This window comes from Centrocercus urophasianus, unplaced genomic scaffold (genome assembly GCF_019232065.1).
Source record: "Centrocercus urophasianus isolate 14NV4802_14NV808 unplaced genomic scaffold, USGS_Curo_1.0 seq_20, whole genome shotgun sequence".
In the NCBI taxonomy this organism is placed as follows: Eukaryota; Metazoa; Chordata; class Aves; order Galliformes; family Phasianidae; genus Centrocercus; species Centrocercus urophasianus.
This window is the reverse complement of record NW_024884756.1, coordinates 7,594,164-7,619,695: the sequence shown is the minus strand read 5'-3', so window position 1 is coordinate 7,619,695 and position 25,532 is coordinate 7,594,164. Positions and strand designations below refer to the sequence as shown.

General features: G+C 40.9%; 1 protein-coding gene across 8 annotated transcripts in view; it reads right to left on the bottom strand.

Annotated features, from left to right (window-relative positions):
- MYO1B (myosin IB) overlaps positions 1–25,532 on the bottom strand; it is an 85,180-nt gene that overhangs the window by 39,133 nt on the left and 20,515 nt on the right. For all 8 annotated transcript variants that reach the window (XM_042822401.1, XM_042822402.1, XM_042822400.1 and 5 more), the window contains 5 exons: positions 13,226–13,320; positions 10,517–10,621; positions 7,700–7,746; positions 5,765–5,828; positions 358–456 (listed from right to left, as the gene is read on the bottom strand). In XM_042822401.1, coding sequence (XP_042678335.1) covers positions 358–456; positions 5,765–5,828; positions 7,700–7,746; positions 10,517–10,621; positions 13,226–13,320 — 410 coding nt within the window. The remainder of the gene's footprint in view (positions 1–357; positions 457–5,764; positions 5,829–7,699; positions 7,747–10,516; positions 10,622–13,225; positions 13,321–25,532) is intronic.

Below are 25,532 nucleotides of genomic sequence, written 5' to 3'. Positions count from 1 at the left end.
AGCATGCTTGTTAGCAGCTCTTTTGTCCCCCAGAGTCAGTATTGTCAAGAACGATTTTTATTTAAAACATTGTTTTCTTTAGGGATCTTTCAATTACAAGAGGTTTGGTTAAGAACAGGCTGCTTTCTTTGTCTAGAATGCAAATTGTCTAGAATTGCAAATGTCTTCCATTCTGACTGAGGTGTCTGGAAAACATCAAACTATACATTTACTGCAGGTATTGCTATTGCTACTGCTAATAACATGACAACAATAATTTGAAAAATGAAAGCATACTGCATTTCCCAGAAAATAAGACACGTGTGGAATGGTCCATTAAGGAACTGTTTCTGGAACAGGCACAAGTGTCACACTTACAGAGGAAGTCTTCCGATGCACCAGACAGGATCTGATAGAAAATATGGAAGTTTCTTTCACCTCTTGGCTGCTTAACAACACGAGATTTCTCCAGCAGATCTAGGCAAACAAACAAAAACCTCACAGGTCAGGGAAAGGTTTAGCAAAACATTTTCATATGAATATATTGGCCCACTTTACTTCTTTCTGTGATCACCAGTGAATAAGAAAAAAATGTAAGGCGCACTGCACTTGTAAATGCAAAATATTGTAAAATGCAAATAAAGGCTGCAGACTGCGAACTACTGAGAAAACTCAGGTGATGTGCACAACAGCCAGCAGCCAGCGAAACACCACTGCCTGAGAGCAGCATTTTGGGCACCAAAGAAAGGAGCTTTGGAGCTACACCCAAGCACACCCAACTCTGGACCTTGTTGAACAAACGTTTGTGTTTCTATAATTCAATAATCCTAGTTTCTTTCTACGCCCAATGACAAAGTACAAGTACACCCAAGCAAGAAGCTGTCCCACACCACCAGCAGTTCCACCTTGACATTATGATGGGGTGGGGTACAGATTTTCCCTTGTGCTTTTCCAGGTTAAGGACTTTTTTTTTAAATTTTAACTCACAGACAACCAACACTTGGCAGGATGCTCCATTGGAAAGGCAAAGATCAGACATTGAAGTCTCATCAGCAGCTGGTACCACCTTCCCACTCCTGAAATTGGAGCTCTCCTCACTGAGCCACGGCTGGAACTCAGAGCCATCCCGTGCCTAACCCAACTCCCTCACTTTTAATTCACAGCCCAAAGGAGAAGCACGTTCCCCTTCAAGTGGTAACGCTGGGAATGAGGAAGGAATGGTGAAGGTAAGGCAGCACTGAGTCACGCTGGCTGCACAACTTCTCGAGTTAAGTGTTGGAACAGATGGCAGCCAACTTTAATCTCAAAGAAATAAACAACTTCAGCTCCCGCAGTGGCTGCACACACTTGAGGAAACGGCTGTGTTTTCAAAGGATATTGAAGTGATGCAGTTTGCGAAGCGGTTTGGCTTAGCTGTGTTGAAAAACATTCTATATATAAGTTGACTCAAACGCTGTCATAAAAGCTTAGCTACACATCCTGGCAAAATATTAAATGTAAGCCTCCTAGTTTACATGCATGCCTTCCACAGATACAAAAAAGTTTCCTTAAGCAGATGTCGAATTTAACATGTTATGCTATACGGATAGCTGTCTTGAATTTTCCCCTGTGGTTTACTTTATTTATATGATATATTTTTAGAAGCAAGGAGGTTACTAATTAACAGCCAGCTTTCCAAAGTCCCAAAACTCCATCGTCTGCCTGCCTTCATAATTGAGGAAAAAAGCTCCAGAAACAGTTGCTGACAAAGCTGGGTATTTACCTTAACAAAGCAGCAGCTATCAGTTCTTTTTTAAAGATGCATTCACTGTCTGTGCTGGTTAAAAACGGCTTTTCAAAAGCAGGCATTACATATACTGCATTTCACATACACCGCTGTTATTTGCTTGTTAATCATTAAATCACTGCAGGGCTTACGTGGATTAGGGAAGATCACATCATGCTAAAAAGCCAGATATGTTTCAGCAGGGAATCCCAGGTGAAATATGAAAATGTAAAGCTTACAGACATTCTGGGTAAGATATTTTAAGATCCCCACTTTAGAAAAGGTCCGAACAAGTGCCCACGTGAAACATGTTGGACTGTAGCACAAGCTATTTCAGACGAAACAATCACTGTACACATCAAGAGGCACAAGAGAAACTGAGCACACCCAATCTGCATTGTGCACTACACACTGCTGGAAGGTGGCACTAAGGGACATGGATGGTGGTTGGTAGGTTGGGCTGATGGTTGCCCTCCATGAACTTCACAGTCTTTGCCAGCCTAGATGATTCTGGGAATGTACACACACAGATATCATCTTAGGAACAAGACAGACACATGTGGATGAAGCTGTGTGTTACAGCTGGATAAGCTACTGCTTATCTTCTACAGCAAGGAGTGTGGGGAGGAAGGGGGGGAAGAGCTATTATTCATCTTCTTATACTCCCATTCCTATTAACATGGCAGTTATAATAAAAGGAAAACTAAGTCAAGTATTTTATTTCCACAATATTACTCCCAGGTGAAAGCAAGAGAATTACACAGCCCTACAAACTGCCTTTTCCCACAAGCACTGGGGGAAAAGTCTGTGAGCACACAAGCATTCAGAAGAGCACCATCTGCAGCAGTGGTACCCGTACACACCATGCAGCATGGGAAGGTACACATACTATCTACTTCACTGAGACAACGCAGATGCCATTTACCTTGCTGGAAATGCTGGGGCCTTCACAGAAAACAGGCAGAAAAGGAAGACTCAGAGGATTCAGACTTGCTAGATACTGCAGCTTACTTCATCCTCATGACTCAGTTATTATGGTTTTGTAGTGTCAAACAAGCGCAATTCCACTGAACTCTTACCTACACTCCTAACTACTTTACAGGGGAAAAAAAAAATTCCCAGCTGAAGTCATATACTTAACGACTACATAAATCACGTTCATCTCAAATTTTCCACTCCTGGTTTCTTTTCTTTTATAACTGTACATTACATGAATGCCTTACAAATCGGGGCAGGCAGAAGTGAGCGACTACGTAATGTACTTTTAATGAGCCTGTGTGTATTTTACAGTGTCCAAACATAAAAGTATCTTCAGTTTGGGAACACGCTGGGCCTATCTTAATAAATCCTGCAAAACTATTCTGTTACAGTCTCTTCCACGTTACTATCTGCATTCTGTCTTTACTGAAAAGATTTACTCCTCCATCTACAGCACATAAACATTTCAGATCTACCAGCTGCCACTAAAGCTAGGGGATGTTTTTGTTCACTGCAAACTGGACACAATACACAGGCAGCAAGCACTGTCATGGTAATTTTGCCCTCTAGCTCCTCTAGCTCATGAAAGGTTCACTTGTAGGTGAATCCTTGTCATTACAGAGCAAGAGTTCACTGAGGGCATAGGAATGGCTCAAAGGAAGGTCAAGACAGCATCTGTCACAACATGAAGGGTGACTGGCAGACTGACTGGTCTCTGTTAATCTTTAGCAGCCTGATAAAAATAATGGTGTGTTTTCATTAGCCTTCTTGCCATCAAAATAATCCAGATATTCAACACGTCTGCTTTACAGCATGAAATGCAGCTCAGTGACATACACCGTGACCCAAAAAGCCCAACTTCAACTTCATAGGTGTTTGGGAATCAAGTTCATCAGATTCAACTAGTAAAGTTTAATCAAAATATTATGGTATTGTCTTCACATGATGTTAACACTGAACCAACAAATGGTCAGAAAGTGAAGAATATTTATTAACAAACTAATCACCCTTTCCCTTTTAAGGATAGGAAACTTCAGCACGGCTTTACGAATTAAGATGGCAAATCCTAAATTTGACTACAACCAGAGTAAATTGTAAGTGGTGTAGAAGAATTTAAGCCCCCAGTAAATCATGAATGACAATATCTCACAACAGAAACATTTCTTGTCCAAATCAGTACAACGCTGCAGGCATTGGAAGTGTGGAAAAATACAAGGTAGGGCAACACATTTGTGTTAACACTGTACATAACTGAAACCAAGTTTTAAATGAGCTGGCTGGATGATGAAACTCTGTGAACTTCAAGGTGGTATACATTAACACCCAGACACAGAACACAGTATTTAACTGAGACATCCAGTGTTAGTATAGGGTATTTTGTGGTCCAGCCAGTAGCATCTTTTTCACAGTAGGGTCTATATGTAAAGGCTTTATTTTTTAAATTCAGTATTCCTCTTCTCACTATCAGATACTTCCTAAACTTGAGAAGAGAATACCTAAAATAGGTATCTTATAGGAAGATCAAAAAATAGGTCAGCCCTTGATTACATATGTCATCACATCAGATAATTAGATGCAATGCCATAATTACAATCTGCTATGATTTAGAAGGAAGATAAACAGCACAGTAACTATTTGGATCACCTTTTAATATGACACAGTATTTTAATTAGATGACTCAGCATGGTATTTTCAAAGACAAATCGCTGAATGTCCAGTCTGCAAAGCAGAGTTCATTTTTATTTACCTTTATTTATCTACCTGGAATGTGAAGTTAAAAAACAAACATAAAACCACAGCTAGACTGCTGATTTTTTTTTTGGAACAGATTAAATTACTGATGACTACACTTTGTCCACATTTAATTACTGAAGAATGCACTGAGTACATTTGGCATCTAATTTCATTGATTGTCAAATGTCAATGTTAACAGATAGCCACAAATGCTCAGAGTGACAGCCCTGAGCTTCAAGTTTATTGCATTACAAAATTTGTGTGTGTAATTCTTCACAATGCTTTTAAAAGTTTATGTTGTATCTGAGTTATGTTATATCTGAGCAAACTAATTGCTTCACAACCAGGAAAATGGCACTGGGGTCAGAAGGCTTTAGAAAGAGAGATGAATTTGGCTGAGCAGGGAGAGAGGCAGAGGCCAGGTCACTGACACCTAGTACAGTCACTCACTGCCCTTTTTGAAAAATAAGGAAAACAAACAAGCATAGCCTTTTGTAGCACAAAAGAACTACTTCTTAAAAAAATACCAACCAACAAAACTGCACTTAAGTTCTAGAAAGAAAAGCAAGTCAAGGCATCTTGAATTGGCACTCTGTTAATGGTTTCTTTCTTCCCAGCAGAGAGATGGCTAAAGGGTCTGTCAGAGCAGCAGCCTTACTTCCAGTAATAAAACTTTGGTTTAGTGTGGAAATAGTAGTAGTTAAATGATTGGACTAGATGATCTTGGAAGTCTTTTCCAACCTTGTGTTTCTGTGATTCTGAAACCCAGGGCTACCTTTTCCTTCATTAACTCAACAGGTTTTTATGCTCTCTCATACTGAGCATTTATCTATACGGTGAGGTATGCCAAAACTAGCATTGGAAGCATCAGAATGCTTTGATTTCAAGAAAGCACTATCATTCCATTGTGATCTTCAACATTCTTTGTGTGACTTCTAGATTACAAAACAGAGTATCTCCAACATCACCTACCATCAACATATAACTTATCAAATCAAGTCATGCAGCCAAGCCCAGGGTTCCAAGTATGAAATATGCCTCAGAGACACTAAATCCATTCAGAGGCAATATGCTGACCCATGCACTCTGCTTACTACCCTCTAAAATTTATTATTCACATCTTTCAAGTCTCTCTTCACTTACTCTCATATACTCATCACCAAAACAACAAAATTAAAAAGCTTAATTTATCACCTAATGAGATTCAGTCAGACAAATGCTGCTATTTATTTCAATAATTTAACTGTCTTCCTTTTTGAACAAAACATTTTTAGCTGTTAATATGCTGAAATCAAGAGCAATACTCACAGTTGCTTATAACTCCTCCGAGTGGATCACCCTTGAAATCAAACTCAATATCCATGTATTTTCCCTGCAAAAGCAACGTAGTTTAAGACTATAGCTTCTGTTAAAGAAAAACGGATATTTTGGAGACATTTTTAGAAGTTCCTCGGTCATTCTTACAGGCTAAAAGAGCAAAATGCAACCTCGTGTGCACAACACCAAATTGTAGAAGCCCGAAAATGATTCAAAGCTTCTAATTTTGCTATTTGCACAGAGATTCTCAAGCCAACTGCTTTAATACGGCTTGTGCAACCCAGTCATTTTTTTGTTTCCTCAACAAAAAGTAAGCTGCACAAACATTCAGCAGAACACTACCCCCACCCAACAGTGCTTGTGGTTGTGTAGGCGTTACCACACTTATTAAAGGAAGAATGGATGTCCAAGCAGACGCATTTGCTCAGTGCCAAACCTCCTGAGCACTCAGAATAGCGCTCAGCAGCAGCGATTACCACTGTTACTGTGGGTGCCTGTCCAGCTCTGCGTGCTGGCCCTGTTCAAGTGATGGGTTTTTCCCGTTCAACTCTTTGCTTTGTAACTCAGGAGAGCAGAAGCAACAATTAGCAGGCTGTCACCACAAAAGCCACTTCATTTGCAGCCATACTGACGCACTGCGTTGCCTTGACTTCTGCATGACTTTTTCCACTTTGTGCTGCTCTTGGCATCGTTTTAATTTGTACAAGGAGCACCCATCACAGCAACAGCTACGTTTAGCAGCGACGGAATGGGCTGAGCCATGCTATAAGCACAGCTCACCCCAGCAGGGAAGTGTAGAAAGATAAAGAGTGCTGGTAGGAATTCAATCCAGCTCCCCAAGCCACGCACAGAAATGATCTCACTGGTGAGATCAGAGGATAAAAACAATCTTGAAAGGAGAAGCCTTGTGTTTATCCTGCCTTACTGCGTTTAGGAAGAGATATCTTGTTTTAATTACAGAACATGAAAATCAAGCACATCACATTGACTGCCTCTAAGATATTTTTAAATTTGCTGTCTATTTTGTCAAGTTTGGCTTATTACGTTCCTACTGAAACTCCATTCTTCTCCTGCTGGCAGCTGAAATAGACGAGACAGGACAATACTTGTACTTTCTTGTTTGAAGTTAATTCTGAGCTGATTCAAATTTTCGAGATAAAGAATTAAATCAGATAATTAAATCTTAATTTCCCAAGGACTGGGCCAGCTGGCTGTTTCTGGAAGTATTTTTAGCTTTGTGTTTATAAGCAAGGACTTGAAAGGCGAAATCCTTCTCAGTTGCACTTTGTCCTGGAAAGACTCCTGCTTGCAAATGCCGCCTCTTCTCTCTGACGGCTCTCCTCCTCCAGCCTGCAGGACCTCATCTCTGACAGCTGCACGTTTTCTACCCTTTTCATCCAAAAAATTGTCCTGCAGTGCCTCAGATTTCAGCCCTGACCTTGCCTCTGCGGCCATGTGCAGGGCCCACAGTGGGCATCCCTTGCTCCATTCGCAAGCAGGGCAGTGACGGCAATTATGTTTTCATTCACCGACGCGCTGTCAGATCCTAAATTTCAATTATTTTTTTTTTTGCTCATTTCCCTTTGATTCTCAATAGATGTCTACGCCCACATCAGAAACCAACGAGATTTCCAACAAATAGGTGATACATCTTTCATAAACGTGTCTGAATGTGGTAGTAATACTAGGAACACATTTGGGCCGGACGTGCTACAACGTACAGAATGGCATACTGATTGCTCCTGATCGCTAGCACTCTCCAGGCACCAGGTCCTTGGACAACTACAGTCATGTTCTCTCTCCAAATGATTCATTCACTCCTTACAGATGACTTGATGGCTGATACAAGGTAAAATAAAACCTGCTGACAATACAGCATGCTCTCCCCTATAAGGAATTCAAATTAGCCTTGCAGAAAATACTTACAAATCTAGAGGAGTTGTCATTCCTCACAGTTTTGGCATTTCCAAAAGCTGGCAAAAGAGAAGAACAAATAAGACCACATCTATCAATTAAAAAAATATATATACATATATCTTTAAAATGCTATAACATCTACGACTTTTTATACATTTAAAAGAATCCTAGACTTCTGAGAAACAATACACCACTCACTGCATTGATAACACTCACTCACGATAGACTAAGTGTGACATTTTCTCAAAAACACCTATGGAAGTCCAAAGCAGTTGTGCTGATGAAAGAAAATGAAAGAAAAGCATATAGGCTCAAATTATTTCGAGACAAAATTGCACCTGGATTAAGGTGAATCTTGAGTTCGAATCTTCAAATTTAAAATCTGATGACAGAAATAATTTTTTGTATAGGAAGTTCTTCTTTCTTTTCACTTCAGAGAAAGAAATCCATGTTATCTCCCAGTACAGAAAATGATAAAAAACGGAGTCTGATTTATAAGATTTTAAAACACCCTCTTCAGTTCGATCTAAGCTAGCTTTTTGAATAAAGCTTGGTTTTAAACTCTTCAGTTCAGGCTTCCTGGCAGAGCAGTCTCTCTAAGAAGTGTCTTCCTAGGGCTATATTCAGATGGGCAGCCACCAGCTCAGAACACACACGGGACCGGAGGACATTCAAGCTCACACATTCTCAAAGCTTGGTGAGTCAACCAGGAGCGCATCTCCTGCTTTATTAATTACAGCACTCCTACTCCAACAGGAGCCCTTATTTACTCCCAGTACTTATTTATATAGTGTACATATCTTCAAAGATCAAACCAAGTCAATGTTATTTGGATAGAAATAAATACATTCTTTTAAGCTTCAGCAAAGTTGCATGAGTAGATTTATTCTTGATCAAAGAACTGAAGCCAAAAGGAAAAGTTTCTTGCTCCTGAAGGCTAAGGCTAAGTGAAAGAATTGTTTTTAAAATCTTTATGCCTGCAATAAATCATCTTTTCAACAACCAAATCTCTGAGCTGCATTTTCTTAACACAGTGCTGAACAGTAGAGTCATTTATAACCACACGGAATCAAACACAAGCGTTCCTTTATAAAGCATGAGACACGTTCCTCAGTTTTCCCTTAAGTTCATTGTTTCTGAAAGTTAATTTACAGTTGTGACTGTAGGTTTTTCTAAAAAAAATATAAATTTCCCGTAAGATAAATTATGCACATTTAACATTTATGTCATTTTCTTGCACTGCAGCTAGACTGAAACTGATCTACGTAACCAAAGAAAAACAAATCTAACCACAAATGCTTAATTCCTGTCTAAAATGTATATAAGAAGCCAGGCTTGCTCAGCAGCCTCCTGGTCCAAAAAGCTATATAAGCATTTACCACCGCACCAAGCAGAACAAAGAATACCTTTAAATGATACAGCGCTTTTCTGTGAGCTTCGAGTATTCTTCTTGCATTAAAACAAAGATTTGTGAGCTAACATGAAATCCAATAAATTTGGCAGTCTCTGGGGAGCAACTTCGCTTTGGCAAGAAAAGCCATCACAGTACTTACACTATTTCTGTCTACATCTGAAGCCTGCCTTCCCGGGATAAGAGCAGTTTGGCTCTTCTCTGTGAACTCCAAACCACAGAACATTGCAGCTCTCCATTCAGAATTAAGGGGAACAGATCCAATGATCAAGAAAGGCTTACCCTGCATTTTTACATGTCTTTAAATATTAACATTTTATCTTTTGCTTGTAATTCTTTGCTTGCAACTTGTGTTTTGTGTATAGTCATGATCACATTTTACCCATCCCAGTGCATCACTGCTCTCAACATGCTTTTATTTACCCTTCCCTTTCTTGATTATTTTTTTCTGTTCCTACTCATGTAATGAATACTTGCTCCCTATAGAATACAAACCATTACATTTGTGTATAGATAGCTAAGCAATAAATAAAATGTTGACACTCAACAATCTGGCAAACACTGTGCGTTCTATGGCCATAGTACAACTTCTTTGTACAGCAGTTACCAGAGTTTGTCTCAGCATTACAATAGCTCAGAGAACTGTGGCAAAACCCAAAGCAGGACTCAACACAATAGACTTAAATAAGCCCACAATAACCAAGGCACTTCTGAAGGCAATTATTAGACAATAGGATAAAACTGTGTGCTTTGAGGATCACATATCCTATCACCAGGAAAAATGAAGATCCTGTTTCTGGCAGCCAACCACTTCAAATTGACTAATTAAAAAACAAAAACCCAGACAATCACAAAGTCCTTCATAGGAGAGCAGGAAAGGCAGCTGTCAGGAAGACAAGCTAACAGAGACACCAGACACCATACAACAGGGAACAATAAGTTCTAGAGAATAACGGGCATCCTTGTGGATTAGGTTAGTTTTTCCTAACATCCATTTCTTGATTTTTTTTTTTTTTTCTGAAAGAAAAATAATGCTTTGCAGACAATGTTTGTTTACTAGGCCTACAATAATATAAGTTGGAAGGAAATGAATCAGAGGGACTGAACCAAAGTTAAATCTCTTGATACAGTCAAGCATCATCAAGCCAGGGTTAGGAAAGGGTATGCCATTAGAGAGCTGCCTGAGGAGTATGGGAAATATGACCTAACTTCCTAAGCACTTACTTCCTGAGGAAAAAATTCCATTTTTAAGAAGATCTCTCTGCAACCAAACAACTACATGTGACTGCCTTCACAGAAAGCACCTACAGTTTTGGAAACAGAGTAAATACAAAACAACAGTGGGTAGTGCTTTCAAAGCCAGCTCATCAGGGAAGCTGACAGATAGAGGTAGTGCATGCTCATAACAAACATACCTTCAAGAACAGGATTTGATTGCAGAAGTTGTTCTTTCACTTGGTTAACTTCTGCCCCCTTACCACACACAGCAGCTACATATGACATGACAAGCTTGCTTGCCTCTGTATGGGAAGAGCAAAACAAAACCACAGTTAAGTATTGACAACTGGTCATAAAGTCATTTGGAGACTTGATCTCCACCCTGTTTTCACCATACCAGACAAGAACCATAGGCATATATTATTTCACTTTTCTTCTCCCTTGGTGGACAGCTTGGGAAGGACAAAGGAACTCACCATGCCACTAGAGCCACGCCGTGACATCAGGACCCCCATTGACTTAAATTCCTAGAGCCCATCCAAGCTAAAGAAGGCACTGCTGGATACAGCACATTGCAGCTACTTCTTTGTTTAGGTTCGTGAGAAGCAGCCACTTAGGAAAGAAAACCATCTCTAGCTAACATCATGGAGTGCTTAGTCTGAATCTGAAGGTTTCAGCCTGAAAAACTAGGCCCAAGTACCTTCAAGACGCAAAATTCAACCAATTTTCCAACTCACCAGATACACAACAGCACAGATGCAAGCACACAACATGCAACGCTATACAAATGTAATTAAAACTCTGAAGTAAGCTACGAGTAAATAAATAACAGCAATTTAACATCAATAACATTAAGCAGCGAGTTTCAAAGTATAAAGTTTAGAGAAAGTCAAGACTTCATTTAAACAATGAAACTAATTAGAAGGTATAAACTTTTAAGAAAGTCTGGAACAGTTTTTGGACTGGGTTTGTAAGGATGCCATTCACCCAAACAGACATGAAGATTTCTGAAGGAGAAATCCATCCAACCCTTATGTTTTTGTTGGTTTGGACAAAGAGCAGGTGAGAAAGGACTCTGTTTATTAACAGAATCTGTGAAGTTCAGTATGATGTAAGACAGTGAAATTTGAGGCAACGTCAGCTGACATACAATGTAATGGCTAACAGCTGGAATCCCTATCAACTCAACCCAATTGCCATAAAAAAACCCATTACTTGCTATTCAGAGATCTGTTACAAATTTAAGGGTTTCATTTCAGGAAAAAACTGACAAACAAGTTATCCCTTGGATTTGATTCTTCGCTATTTAATCAAGCTTGTTTGCCAGTATTAAATGTCTATTCTACCCTGGAAAGAAAACTGAGCAAGCCTGTGACACAAGGAAACAAGCAAGCAGAAACCAGCGGTGTCCATCTAGACTCCCGTCTCCCTTAACCACACAACTCCTCAAGCCCAGCTGTCTTTTCTAAAAATCCCTTTCCTTCAGAGCTTGGAGTTACCAAGCAGTTCAGTATGAAATACTTGCTAAAGCAGTCAAAACCTCTAAGGAGAGCTACTCAGTCAAAGAGAGAAAAAAGCACTGAAGCAGCAAATCAGCTATCATAAAATAACATACAATAAGAATACATACAGTGGCCTTAAGATAGGCTTTGAACATGACTGAAAAACAGAATAAAAACAATTTCCTTTATTAGGAACTCTGCTTCACTGAATGAAGACACGAGGAAGTGAATCATCAACTTAGCATCTAACAGCACTTAAATATGCTACTCATCTTGATAGAGTTCCATGTTTTCCTGCACAGTGTTACTATCAATTACCGATACAAACACGCAGTGAAACGAGTAAAACCTGAACAAACTAAAGAAAACAAATGACAACAGTTCAGTTTCAATTCTCTCAGCCCAAACACACCAAATGTTCAGGCTACCAACACTGTATGTTCTAAAAGCATTATATAGCAACTGCACTATCAAATCTGTTTCTTCACTTTGATGAATTTCTCCACTCTCCTCTTTTTTCTTTGCATTAAAAACTTAAGTCCTCAGCTATTAGCTCAACTTGAGCATCCACGATTACATCAAATATTAAAGAGAGAATATCACAAATTATGAGTTCATTATTGACTTGGATTTCAAATCATGCTCTTATGCTATTCAGAACTTACCTTTATAAAGAAGGAATAACTCATACCATGTCCCAAATCTGAACCTACCAGACTCCTCTTTACAAATAGAGAAGTTCAGAAACTCAACCACTCTTACATCCTTCAATTGAATAAATACATTAATAAAAGTGCCCTTCAGCTGTTTGAGAACTTACTGATCCTGAGGAAATAAAAAATTAAACAGTTTTGGTAAAGAACTCTTCTGATGTGTGAAATCCTAGACAGAATCCATAATAATCATATTACCAGGAACTTGCTTTTTTAATATACACTCTTCTTGAACACACAAATGTTTTCATGCCATTGAACTGGAAGAAAAGGATTAAATCACAAGATTTCAAGACATTTTAACTGGCTGCCACTAATCAGACAAAGGAGAACAAGACATCACTCATGAACAAAACAGAAGCCAAAGGCATTTATCTCAACACTCCGAAGATGAAACCCATGCTTCACATTGTTGCCCAGCAGGAAAAAGACTGATGAGATTTCCAAGGTAATCAGCTATTGGTATGAATTTTCCTTCATTAACACGTGACAGGACTATGTCATGGCGAGAGCATGGAAAAACATGAGTCTGGGGAAGATCACCCCTACAGCGACACAGATGACCGCATTCATTTTCTACAGTGGCCTGACACAAAAACACATCAGTACCTCTCAGTTCTTACAGCTTCCAGCATTACTTTGCAACAGACAATTGTGAATGCTTTTGAATGAGGTCAAAGCGGATTATTACCTGTTTTTCCAGCTCCACTCTCTCCTGTAATAAGAATACACTGGTCTTTGTCTTGGTCCCTTAAAGATCGATACGCTTCATCTGACAAAGCAAAGCTGCAAGAGAAAAGAGCCAATTAAGAATGAGATATAACAGATAGCAACAACAAGTATGATTTGTCCTTCACATCCACACAGAAAAAAATAAAATATTCAAGCAGAGAGTTCTGTAAGCGCTGAGGCTTCCCATTTCCAGAATAAAAGACCCACAGAAGCAAAATGGATACTTTGGCTCATTGTCATTTTTTCAGGCTTTTCCCCAGGAAAGGGGAAGCAAAATCTGTCCTACACGTTTTTATGCAGATAGAAAACTCAAACTGATGAAGTTTGAGGGAAACTTAGGTCACACTCTTCAATGAGCAAAATGTCAATGCGATGGGACATGGCCAATCTGAAGATATTGAGAAAAAGGAAACAGGAGAATCCTTAACACTAACAGTATCATAAGCTTCAATTTCTACCCTGACAAGTATGAAGACATCTCTGAACCTGAAAAAGTATTGAGCATTTTAAGCATTTGGGGGTATTACTGGATTTCTGCGCAAATATGCAGAAGTGTTTCCCAGTGTGTTCTTAGCAATCTAAGGGTGAAGTCATACTGTGAAATTAAAGAATACTGCAAGAATTAGCAGTTTTCCTACACCAACAATATCTTTCAATGGAACACAGAACATTGCAAGTCTGAAACTCCTGGGCTGCAATCTGGATCCAAACGTGCTTTGTTGCCATGCAGCAACATATATTTTGGAGAAATACAAATGTGTTTTTTATATTCGGGCTTTCCTCAGTTGTCATTTTAAGCCAGAGAAAGAATAGCATTGACTTTGGTTCAGCTGCATTTTCCAGCTCATGGAACAAGGCATTCTGGATGCAGCACAAGAACTCATTGCAAAAACTTAAGCGGTATCTACAAAAAGACATAAAAGCAAAACCCAAATAACAGGGCACACTTACAGCACTAAGCAAATTCAAGAAATATGCTAGCAAATCTGCTATCAAAACAAGGCATAGTTTTACATGAAATAAACATCCATTCATCAGACCAAGAGCTTTGTTTGATTGCTGTTCCCCATAAAATGATGTGTTGGTATATATTTCAAATCGGATATAGTTCATTATTTACAGCAAACAAACCACGGTTCCAAAACAGCAAATAACTCACAAGACAACATGAAATACACAGTGGTTACAGATTTGATGCATGTTTTAGAAACTTATTCTATAGCAGCTCAGGAGCTTTGCATTCTGCTGACAACTGCAGAGATACCAAGTCTTGGTTTTGCATAATGTAGCCATGCAGAGTTTTCACAGGAAACCACAGCTTTCTGAAAAAAGCCAGCTCTTTGACATGAAACTAGCTATGGTTAGCATGGGCAAAGTGATCCATGCTCAGCTTCTTCGAGAGACACTACTGCTACAGCTCAAAAGCTTTAAACATTAAACCTGTGTATGCTCAAATCATTTCGTATCTATTTCTTTTTCACTACCTAACATTGCCCCTTGAGCTCAGGCAGCTCTTCCTTCAGGCTACTCCTCCTCAGAGGTGTCAGGAGAATGTCATACTTCCCCAGTTATTTACCAGGTGCACACTCTCTACTCCCTCATCCTTCATCGCTATTAGATTCATCTCTCTCTTCTTTTTAAAGCTGCATCATGTTCTGAGCTCAGCCATCCAGCAAGAGCCCTGCACACCAGGTGAGCAGCGTTCCAAGAAGGTTGGAAAACAGGTCACAAACGCCTTCTGCCTCCTTCCCTATGAACACATCATCCCTGCCCTTCCTCCCTAGCTCCCGCCAGTGATGCTTATGCCATCGATTCCCCACTCTTTGTGCTCCTTCCGTCCTCCTTTCTGCACAAGGGCTCCTCCATTGCTTTCCTTACAGCTTACGTTGTCTCAGACTCTAAACTGCAATTCTCCCTACACAGCTGGGCTATGCACTTACCAAGCACAAAGAGAGGTCACTACTCCATTTGATACACTTACCATTGAACCAGAATTAAAACTGATCTCTCAAAGCTTACTACTGCTGTGGTGATTGAAGCATTTCAATGCGGTAGTTCAACCAGAGGTGAAAATGTGTTTACGAGAAAGTAGAAGGCTGTAATGTTTTTAGCATTACAACAAAGTCAGCCTGTGCCATGGCCAACACACTGGAGAACTAGAAAAAAAAAAAGATTTTTCTGCTGCCGAGAGACCATGACACAATTTCTGGCATCTGCTTAACTGACCCAAATCCAAGCTACAGTAGCAAAAACACTTTACCAGACTCTCTTACAGGATATATTTAGGAAATGAATAATATTTGCTGAATGCTGCTGCAGATATACTTGAACTGAAGTACATGAACTGTATGCATGCAGTATACATGAACTGAAGAGCACAATGCAGGGTGTTCAGACAGGCTCATCCCAGCACACATTCACATAACTTCAATCATCATCCTTTTTGCAAGGAAAAATAAAGCAGCGAGATAGAGAGGAAAGAAAAGAAATGTAACTGCAATAAGCATTCATGGGACATATGTGAGGCCATTAATGGCAGTGCCATGGAGCCATGGGTTTGACTGCAAGCTGGCTTTCAGCAGGAAGGTGAGGCTCTGCAGTGCTCTCAGACACGCAGGCTGGGTGGCTCGCTCTGTGCCTGCTGTCCTTCAGACAATCCCAGCCATCAACTTCTATTTCACTGCTGGAACAGCTTTCCTGGCAGAAAATGAAGTCAGCGTCAAGCACTGAGAAAGTATTCTCTCTGCTGATACACTGAGTTATGAGTTCATCAGATTAGAAACCATTCGTCGTTTCTAATTCACCAAATTTCTAGTTTCCCAGCATCCCCCATCAAAATTTATTTCAGTGCTTGATGTATTTATTAACTCTGCCTGCACTGCACAGTCAAGAGCACCAAATTGTGCCTTTTCTCCTCAGCAAAGAAACAGAAAATTAAGTGCTACAAAGAGACATGAAAAACTGGGGAGAGAGCGGGACTCCAGCCAGCCCTGATCTGCCCCAACCCAGCCAGGGATGCTGGGCATACATTCGCTTCTACTCCACTGTTCTACATCAAAGCAGAAGTTTCACAACTGTATCAGATACTCTCCACTCCAGACCGAAGAAAGAAAGAAGTCAACTCATTTTAGAAGAAGTTTCACAGAGGTGCTTATTAGAAGTTGCCTCAAACTTACCTCTGAGGTTTCAACCACTGCTCCAAGAATTCAATTTGAGGAGGCAAAGAGTATATAAATAACAGCATTTAAGGCTTTGTCTTGCTGGCATTGCATAAACAGCATTAGGCACATTTACATCAGAGCCTGAACAAATAACATTATTTCAAAGAAAAAGAGAGAATAACACATTTGTCATGTCAACTTCAGTGGCACGGCACTGCTTCACAGTCCTTCATATTTACTATCTTCTTCTGTTGTTGCATTAAAAAAGCTTCAAATCTTTTTGTTTAAACTCCACTTCTTCCAAAAACGTTATGTCACACTACTCCTTATTTACTACAAACACACTAAATAATCTCATTTAAGGCCATTTGAGCTTAACATATTTTGTTGATCTGGAGACAGCAAAGAATCCCTCTCCCCCTCTGCCTTGCATCAATGTGAAGAGGTGCAGCTCTGGAAGCCAACATGTACAGCTGCAGCTTTAGGCCACATTCTGTGCTCTGACCCACCTCACAATTACAGAGCCCAAGCAAAATTTTCAAAATAGTTCATAATTTAAGAAGTAGTTATAACCCATGTGTTTTGAATTAAATGGTGAGTGTGTCAGCAGTGTCATTTCCCATACCTTATAATAAACTCTCCTTTGATTTTTAGGTTTTTACGAGAGATGACAACACTTTCCTACCACAGTAAACGCAGAACTATTTACTGGAGTTCTCTTTTAGCTGGGATTTAAGTATAGAAGCAGTTTGAAGTCAAAATGGCACCCACACCTACACAAGTTGCAGGCTCTGCCTTTTTATAGCACCCATTTCTTTGGCCACACCACTCCAGATGGCCTGATGGGTCGGCAGAGAATCACACAGAATCACTAGTCCAAACCCTAAAACGTGGACATGCAGGGAAGCAGCAAAGAAGGGCTTCCAAGAGGCTCGGGCAGCACCTCCTCTGCTCGAGCAGTGGGGTCAGCCCAAAGCAAGGCTCAGTGCGAAGCAAAAACTTAGCCCTCTTCCATCGCAATCTTCCTTGAAGCCAAAAACATGAGGATGAGCGCTCCTCAGCTATCGGCACTTCCATCTCCCCACCACCACTTCAATCCTTCCTCTCTCTTCCCTCAGCAGTCTGCACCCCTAGTTAACGTTACTTGAAACTCAGGCATGAAAGCCATTGTCTCTGTCTCATCCTTGCTGGTGGTTGCTTTCCACTCTCAGTCAGTCCCTTTCTTAAAGCACCCACTGGTCAATCCTGGCCTGCCAGCCCTATCACTGCTTTCAAAGGAAACTCAGAAGGCCTTCCTCCTTGGCCCTTCCATTCCCCAGGACCACTTCATTGCTACCCAGCCGCCTCCAAACACGTGGACAGGGTATACACGACATGTCAGGACGTTATCATTGCAAAGCACGCACTGTGCTGCACTAAAAAAGAGCTACAGCTAAATTTGGATTTTACATATTGTTTAATGTGAGCTTCACATCAAACGTAATGTACATCTTTCTGCAAAGTCTAACGGAGAAGGGTATTTTTTAAGTTCCTTTCCTTTATGAGTGCACAGAAGTGCTCTGCGACAGGATGACAACAAAGCAGTCTGCACCTCTCACAGTGAGTTAAGGAAACGCATCAGACTGGTTGGTCCTGATGTACGCATATAAAAAGGAACCAATAACCAGGGACAGGAGAAATAGAAGCACATTTTATAGAGAGCTTTCAGGCTTTATGCTGTAAATCACCACTATTCATCACATTCCAGCCCCCCCAGCACCACGGAAGCCCACTGAAAGAACCACCATTGGGGAAAAACAACTATAAGAGATTATTTGCATCGTTAGCTCATAGCACAGAACTGTTGAATCTAATTGCCCCATGGATAACAAGTGTGGCCCCATTTTCCATCATTACAAGGTGCCTCCTGTCAGCCCCTTTGACACACGTGGAGAGAGGAGGCTGTCAGCCTGCCACAGGCCTGAATGGAGCAGCAGCTGATGGAGCAGTGCCTGGGACGGCCCCGCACAGGCGAGCAGCTGCTCTATGAGCCAGGGGAAAAATGAAATGAGCTTAAGCACCAGGATAAAGAGGTGCACTAAGACAGATGGAAAGGCTTTTCTCCTCTTCAGAATGCTTCTGCATCTTTAAGCCTACTTTGTTTTCCCAGTGAGAACAGAAAATTGTTTTATCAACAATACTATGTGGCTAATATACACAGGGAAGCATAGCTCCTGCATTTCCTTCCCCACTTGGCTATTCATGCTGGCAGCTGTGATATTCTGAGACACAGAACAAAGCCCAGAGCTGAATAAATCAGCCTAGCTATTTGTGAGGAGCGGCCAGAATCTATGGAAGGGACAGGAGAGAGGGGCAGACAAAACCACTCTTGATTTTCAAGAGTAAAGCACTTTAAAACACAGCCTAATGCTAAACCAGAGACATTTTCTGTTCTAGTGAACTGGGAATGTAATATACACCCTCAAATGCTCTCTGGAGATCCCTTCTTCCTCAGGATGCAGCAGCTCTCAGGCGCACTTCAAACACAACTGCCGGCCCAGCCAGGCAGACAAGTCCCTTCCCCTCCCTGGGGACAGGACATGTTTCCCCTGCAAGCCAGCAGGATTCTTCCTTCTTGGTTTTAATCACCTCCTTTTTACTCAGTGAGGATTGAAAAGATGCCTTTTTTTTCGGAAAACGAGCAGCAGTCTTTCCCCTGCACCGTGCACAGAAGATACAAACACAACATGTGACTGTCTGCCTACTTCAGCAACATCTTAAGGCATCCCTCTGGGGCTGCACAATACTGTGATGGAAAAGAAGCAAGCACAAGGAGTGCACAAGCTAGCTGCGATGTAACCTCCCTTCAGCCACTGGACAAAAGGACTCTGAAGACAAAGATAACTGCGCCTCATTCTAATCCAGACCATATTGCAGATCCTCCCTTTAAATTTCAGCACAGTAACAACCCCAATAAGCACATTCACATCCCATTCGACAGCTTGGTCCTATGAGCTAGCAAACTGCCACTGCAGTGGCCCTCCAAAGTAACATGGGAATCCAATGGCAAATCACTGCATCACTGCTGATAAATCAGAAGGACAGACCAGGGTCCTGTTAATGTCTGTTAACTGGGGAAAGCCCCATAGAGTAGCACACCAGTTGAACACACAGTAATGCTTACAGACCCAATATACAGCAGGTACAATCTGAGGCATGGCTTGCATACAGAAAGAAATTAAAACAATGAACTACAATTTGGAGCAGGTTCCTGCTGTCAGCAAAAGGGAATATTTATTTAAACCAAAGAAAGAAAAAAGGCAAATATCCCCACACCATGAACTTTTCAGCAGAGCAGCTGGGCTTGGCTTCCCTCTCAAATAGTCCCGTTCCTAGAAATGACATCAGCTGGATGCCCGTAGCCATCACTCTCCCACGGATCCAGAAGAACGGGTAACTCCCAGTTCCAAGGCCCTGAGCAGAGGAGGTCCTGACCCAGAGCATCTCCCACCCCAGCACCGGGCTGCGTTAGCCAGGCAGACAGCCAGATCCTGCACCATTACAGGGAGGACACCACAGACCTGCAGCAAACCAGTTTGCAGTGACAATGCGTGCAGGATTTTAAGTTTCCTGGGGGGAAAAGGGCACCTGCATTTACAAAACAATAATGATTTTCTTGAGCTCTTAAATATTTGAAAGGAAGTACAGAAAGTGTTTTCCGTTCTTTTATCTAAAAATACCTTTAATTATAGATGCAGTGTTTTTCCTGCAGTTTATTTCTTCTTCGTGGACCTTGTGAAGCTTTGCAATCCATGAGCTTGGGCTTGCAAAAATGGAATTAATTTCTATACCTAACACAGAACTTGTCTGGAAACCAGAGAAGCCTACTGGTAAAACTCAAATATTCGGTTTGTGCCAGCTGTGGCCACATTTTACACAAAATCATTATTTTTCTGCAAAACAAGACATGTTTGTTGCACCATGTGAATAATGTGCTCGAAGTGCTCAAATAAAACCATAACTCACCCTGACTTAAGTGGCTGAGAAACAATTCTTCCTCATTTGTAAAGCATGGCTTTAAGGATTGATTTTAAAGATCGTGGCTAAACAAAGGTCCTTTCCTGAAGGAAGCATCACTTGGGAACCCCTGGGCAGGGCAGGGATTGAAGCACACCTCAAGTCCTGAGAGCTGATGAACTCTGGCACATCCTCACTGAAAATCATTTTGGAGCCATTCTGGTCAGCTCCACTCTGAACCTCACGCAGGGTTTACCAAATAAAAGCCATTTCAGTGGTAGAGAGAAGGAAACTGCGCACACAAGAGAAACACAGATTTGAACTAACTTACAGAAGGGACCACGATTAAACTGTCTTTTATAGTTCAGACCTCTATTTGTAAACCCCAGTCCCAGCTCTCCTATCTATCCAAAACATAAGGGAAAGATTATGCAGTGTGCTAGACAATAAATATTAAGACTGCATATTTCCTAACTCGTAACATGAAAAAGTTTATCTTTAGTAATGCAAACTGCATTAACCATGATGTACTCTGAGTTGCAGAAATCAAAGCCTTTTGGACATAGTCACAGGCAGAAGGAGAAAGAATGAAAAAAGGGCCTTTGAAAGCAGTAGGAGAGCTCGAATCTTGCTCAAGTTTCAAGGCTTTTAACATTAGCCTTGTTTATGCTGTATCTGAAATGATGACAAAGGCTCCCAGCATAGCAGATGGGCCTTTACTGATGTACCATAAATTGCTAAAAAAAAAAAAAAAGAGAGAGAGAAAAAACCACCACTAAGCACAATGAGACATTTCCAATGAAAGAACGACAGCTGTTGTTAATTGCAGTTTGAAATCCCAGTTGTTGAGAGCACCATGCTGCCAGTGTAGGAAAAGCAAAATGTAAATTTAGATCCATGTATAGACTATACATAAACTGGAATTTTGCTCATTCTTAATAGGGCCTCTACCTGCCTTCACTTCTAAGTCTGGATTTCAAAAATCAAAGGCAACAGCCTTCAGAATTCCTCATTCCAGTGTACAGAAAGTCCCAACATATTAATCAAAAACAAAGCTACAAGAACCTCCTTTAAAACACAGTTACACTGACAGATGCTTAAAGTGGTTAAAAGTGCTCTCATTTCCAAGTCCTACCACTCCATCAATCCATTTCCTAATGGGGAAAATCATCTTCTGTTAAGGAGCAGACAAAAGGTTGGTCTGATTTCTTGTGTAGATGCGCACACGAAGAATTGGAAAGGCAACTAGTTGCAAGACTGAAAGGAGATTCAAGAGCAACTGTGCATGGACAGACTTGGAGAACTGTAGGAGGCAATGCAACAGAGAACTGTGCTATAAATCTGAGAAATTACTGCAGGGCCTTTCCCCTATTTAATGAAGGGCTCATTTCATTCCCCCAAATTGAGCCAGTAACGCTGGATGGATTCCCAAGTCTTTTGTGTGAATTAGCAGGATCTGACTTTATGTGACAGTACGAATTGATGTTTCTTTAAATATCAGTACTTTATGTTCTAAATATACAAATGGCACAATAAGAGCTCTAGCTGGCAGTTCCAGTGTCAGGAAAATGAGAAAAATGGGACCTGGCAAAAAATTCATCAATAGGTTAGACTATTGGAGCATTAGCACGCATCTTCAAATAGCCAACATATAGTAAGGCTTATTATTATTATTTTACTGACCTTGGCTTGAACATGGACCTATCCAAAACATGTGTTTTTATGCTTACAAATAAACACAGACTATGACAAATGCACTCACATTAAAAAAAAAAGAAAAAAGTTTGCTACAGATAACTAAAACCATTTGATTCTTAATCCCCAACATGACTGAAGTGAAATGTAGAAGTATGCTGTGTACAGAGCCATGGGTAAATATTTGAAAACAGCACTAAAAACAAAGCTATTCTGCTGAGACCAAACCAGCAGTTAGTCCACAAAGAAACCCCTTACGTTATTTTCCTTTGTACACCATGACGGCAACAATGGAGTTACAGAAGCATCTGGAACAGATCTGCAGTTAAGAGCATCCCTTACAAACTCATAGCTTTCCAGGCACCCACTCCTTGCATGTTCTGCAGGCTTCTCCAGGAGCACACAGGCCACATGGGCACTGCTCTTGTGACTAGCCTCCACGATGCTACCAACAGTTCAGACAAAATGGATGGCTGAAAAAGGTCATCACATCAAACCGTGTAATCCAGTCTTAGTGCCTCTCTCAATCATTTTAGAAATTACAGTAAAGCACAACTTTCATCCGTACACTCATTCATTCATCCTTATACTTTCCAGGCTGTTTGTACTCCTCAGGTGTTGGATACATTTTCTGAGCCACCTTACAATGCACAACTGCTCTAAACCCATTTCTGTGTTGCTATGCAACATTACAAAATCACGACCCGATATTATCCGTCAGTAAGACCGCCTTCACCTCTCCAGCACTCGGGTCAGCTGGCTGCATAATATGCTGTCCAACCAACCTTGCTTGGATTTCGGGAAAAAGGCGAAAGAATTGTTGTGTGCAAGAGAAATCTTCCCTTGCATTCTAAGCTTTACAAATATTTTCAAGAACTCTCTTCAAAAAATGAGACGGCCATTTCAAGAGGGGCAAATCACAAGGGCCTTCCTCAAACTCCATTTTCTCTGGACTGCAGAGCTGTCAAGGTATCGTGTTCCCACAGGAGGTGTGCCCACAGCCTGCAATGCAACAGGTCCTTCTCAGGCATGAAATCCTTCTGACTCGGGAAGCAAATGTGATCCTTCATCCCCATTTCATCTATACGCTTGACGGACTGACAACCACAGATTTGCCACATCCAGCACTGCCTCTCTAGAGAGGTCAAGAGCCATAAGCCTGACCCCTCCCAAAATAAGACTGCAATGCTTTATGCAGGTTTTCTTCTTCCCCTTTTTTCTTTCAACTCATTCCTAATATGGTTTTAAAAATTAGATACAGGCAGTCCTCCCTAACTGTTATTTATGAGTTCTGTCAGCCGTAGATGCTCCTTCCCTGCCCAGCAGTTAATTTTGCCAACTAACCTCTGAAGTGATCACCTTCCCTGCCTATAAATCTCTTTAGAAACAGACACTCTGTTGAGCCACATGAGCAAGTCCAAAGAGACCAAATTTCTGGAGAATTCAGAAATTACTAGGAATAAGAACAACCCGGCTGCACAAAGGGGACACTGCAAGGTGAACAAAATCCATAAGGAGTAAAGAGCTTGTCAGAAGAGAAAAGGAGGTTAGGAAAGGATTAGCAGAGAAGGAAATAATAGAATAGATATGCCTGATCAATGAAGGACATCAACCTATGGCCCAGGTGCTCACCCCACCATCCTCTCCTTCAGCAAATAAAATGTGTTATCGTGTACCTTAAAACACTGATGCCTATGGGGGATGGCTTAGTTTTATGTATAGGCAACAACTATGCAGGCCTTCATCATCCGTTCAGTCAAAAATGTTTGCTTTAAATCAAGGAGGAAAGAAAGAGTTACTGTAACCTCAGCATTTCTGAAGGCATGCAGTCCTGGAATGCCAGCAAAAAAAGCCAGAAGCAAAACCGTAACTTCTGTATTTGCTGCTCACATGGGCTCAAAACAGTCCTGATGTGAATAGCTGAAAGCAATTTTTGCCTATTGTTAGTGTAACTCAGATATCAGCATTAAAGTGATTTTTTCCCAAAAATTATTAACACGATGACAATCAAAGTAGGGAATCTAATTAAGTTTCTCAAACTTGCCTCGTGGCATCAGGTTGACGTCTCTGCATATGCATCCCATGTAAAGGCAAGTGATTTTCAGAACCTGCCTACAAGAGCTTATGCCTCTATGTATCTGAAAGCTTTTAACTTAGTAGCTTACAACTTGTGGCTAGCAGTACCGTTGCCACATTCTTTTTGCCCCTCAGCTTAAAATAATTTGCAGATCTAAAGCAAGAAGTTGAGGAGCTTCAGCCTGGGAAGAGGAGCAGAAAGTCATGTTTTGTGTTACCTGCAAGTACCTGCTGGTAGCCAAGATGGGAAATGCAAGCAACATCTTCTCTGCAAACCCATAAAGCAGATCTGTTCCTGGTAGGAAAGTGATATGGCACAGCAGCTACAAGTAAGTCCTGTGATGAAGTGTTTAATTCCCACTGCCATCACTTTGAAGATTCCAGAAGCCGACTTTTGTCACCAGTGCAAAGCAATGTAAATTAGCAAGGTAGACAGCTTTGTTCTCTCTCATGTCTAGGCTACCCACCAGGTAAGCAGAACGGCAATTACATCAACTGAAAGGGTAATTACATCAACTGGAAGAGCAGAACAGAAACTTAAGGACTGCACAAATCAAGCAGCTAATGGTTGGAGCACTGAAATGTTATCCCCTGCGCTGTCGAGTCAGAGGCAAGCTTGATCCTGCCTTGTAGATAAAAACAAAACCAGAAAGAGTAACAAAACACTGGGGAAATAAGTAGATGCATAAATAAAGAGCTTGGTGAACTTCCCATTGCAGCTATGCAAATAGCCAGAGACTGGGAAAGCAAGCATTCCAGGAGCGTTACATGGTGTCATAACAGCAGCAGTGAATTTAGAGAGGAATGTAACATTAAAATTTAAACTCCTTGATTGATTTTTAACTGATACACCATCATTCAAAACCATCTGACCAGGAGCACCCTCTCCCAGAACTTGTGTTTGGCTGCCTATTCAAAACATGTCTGCAGCCTCACTCGATTTCCAAAAGGCACTAAAGCGGCGCCCCAAACCTGCAATTAAGTGTTAAGTAGCGTCACTGAAAGCATTGGGTGCTCTTACAGATGCTGCTGAGGAAACACAAAGCAAATGAGAAGGCAAACACTCCCCTCATCTTTCACATTAAGGGTAAGAAAACACGTGATTTCCACTTCGATGGTTTTGCATTTCTCTTTTTGTCTTTCTACCTTGCTAATTTACATTGCCTTCCACTGTATGGGAATAAAAAATCTCCAGGTATGGATTTCCTTCATGTCATTAGATGCTGCTCCTTCCTTTGCCTTCAGTTTTCCCTTTCTCATCCAGTCAGCTATTTTAGTGGGACATCAGGATTTCTCACGCACGCGCTCCCCATCCCAATCCATCACATCCAGATGCTT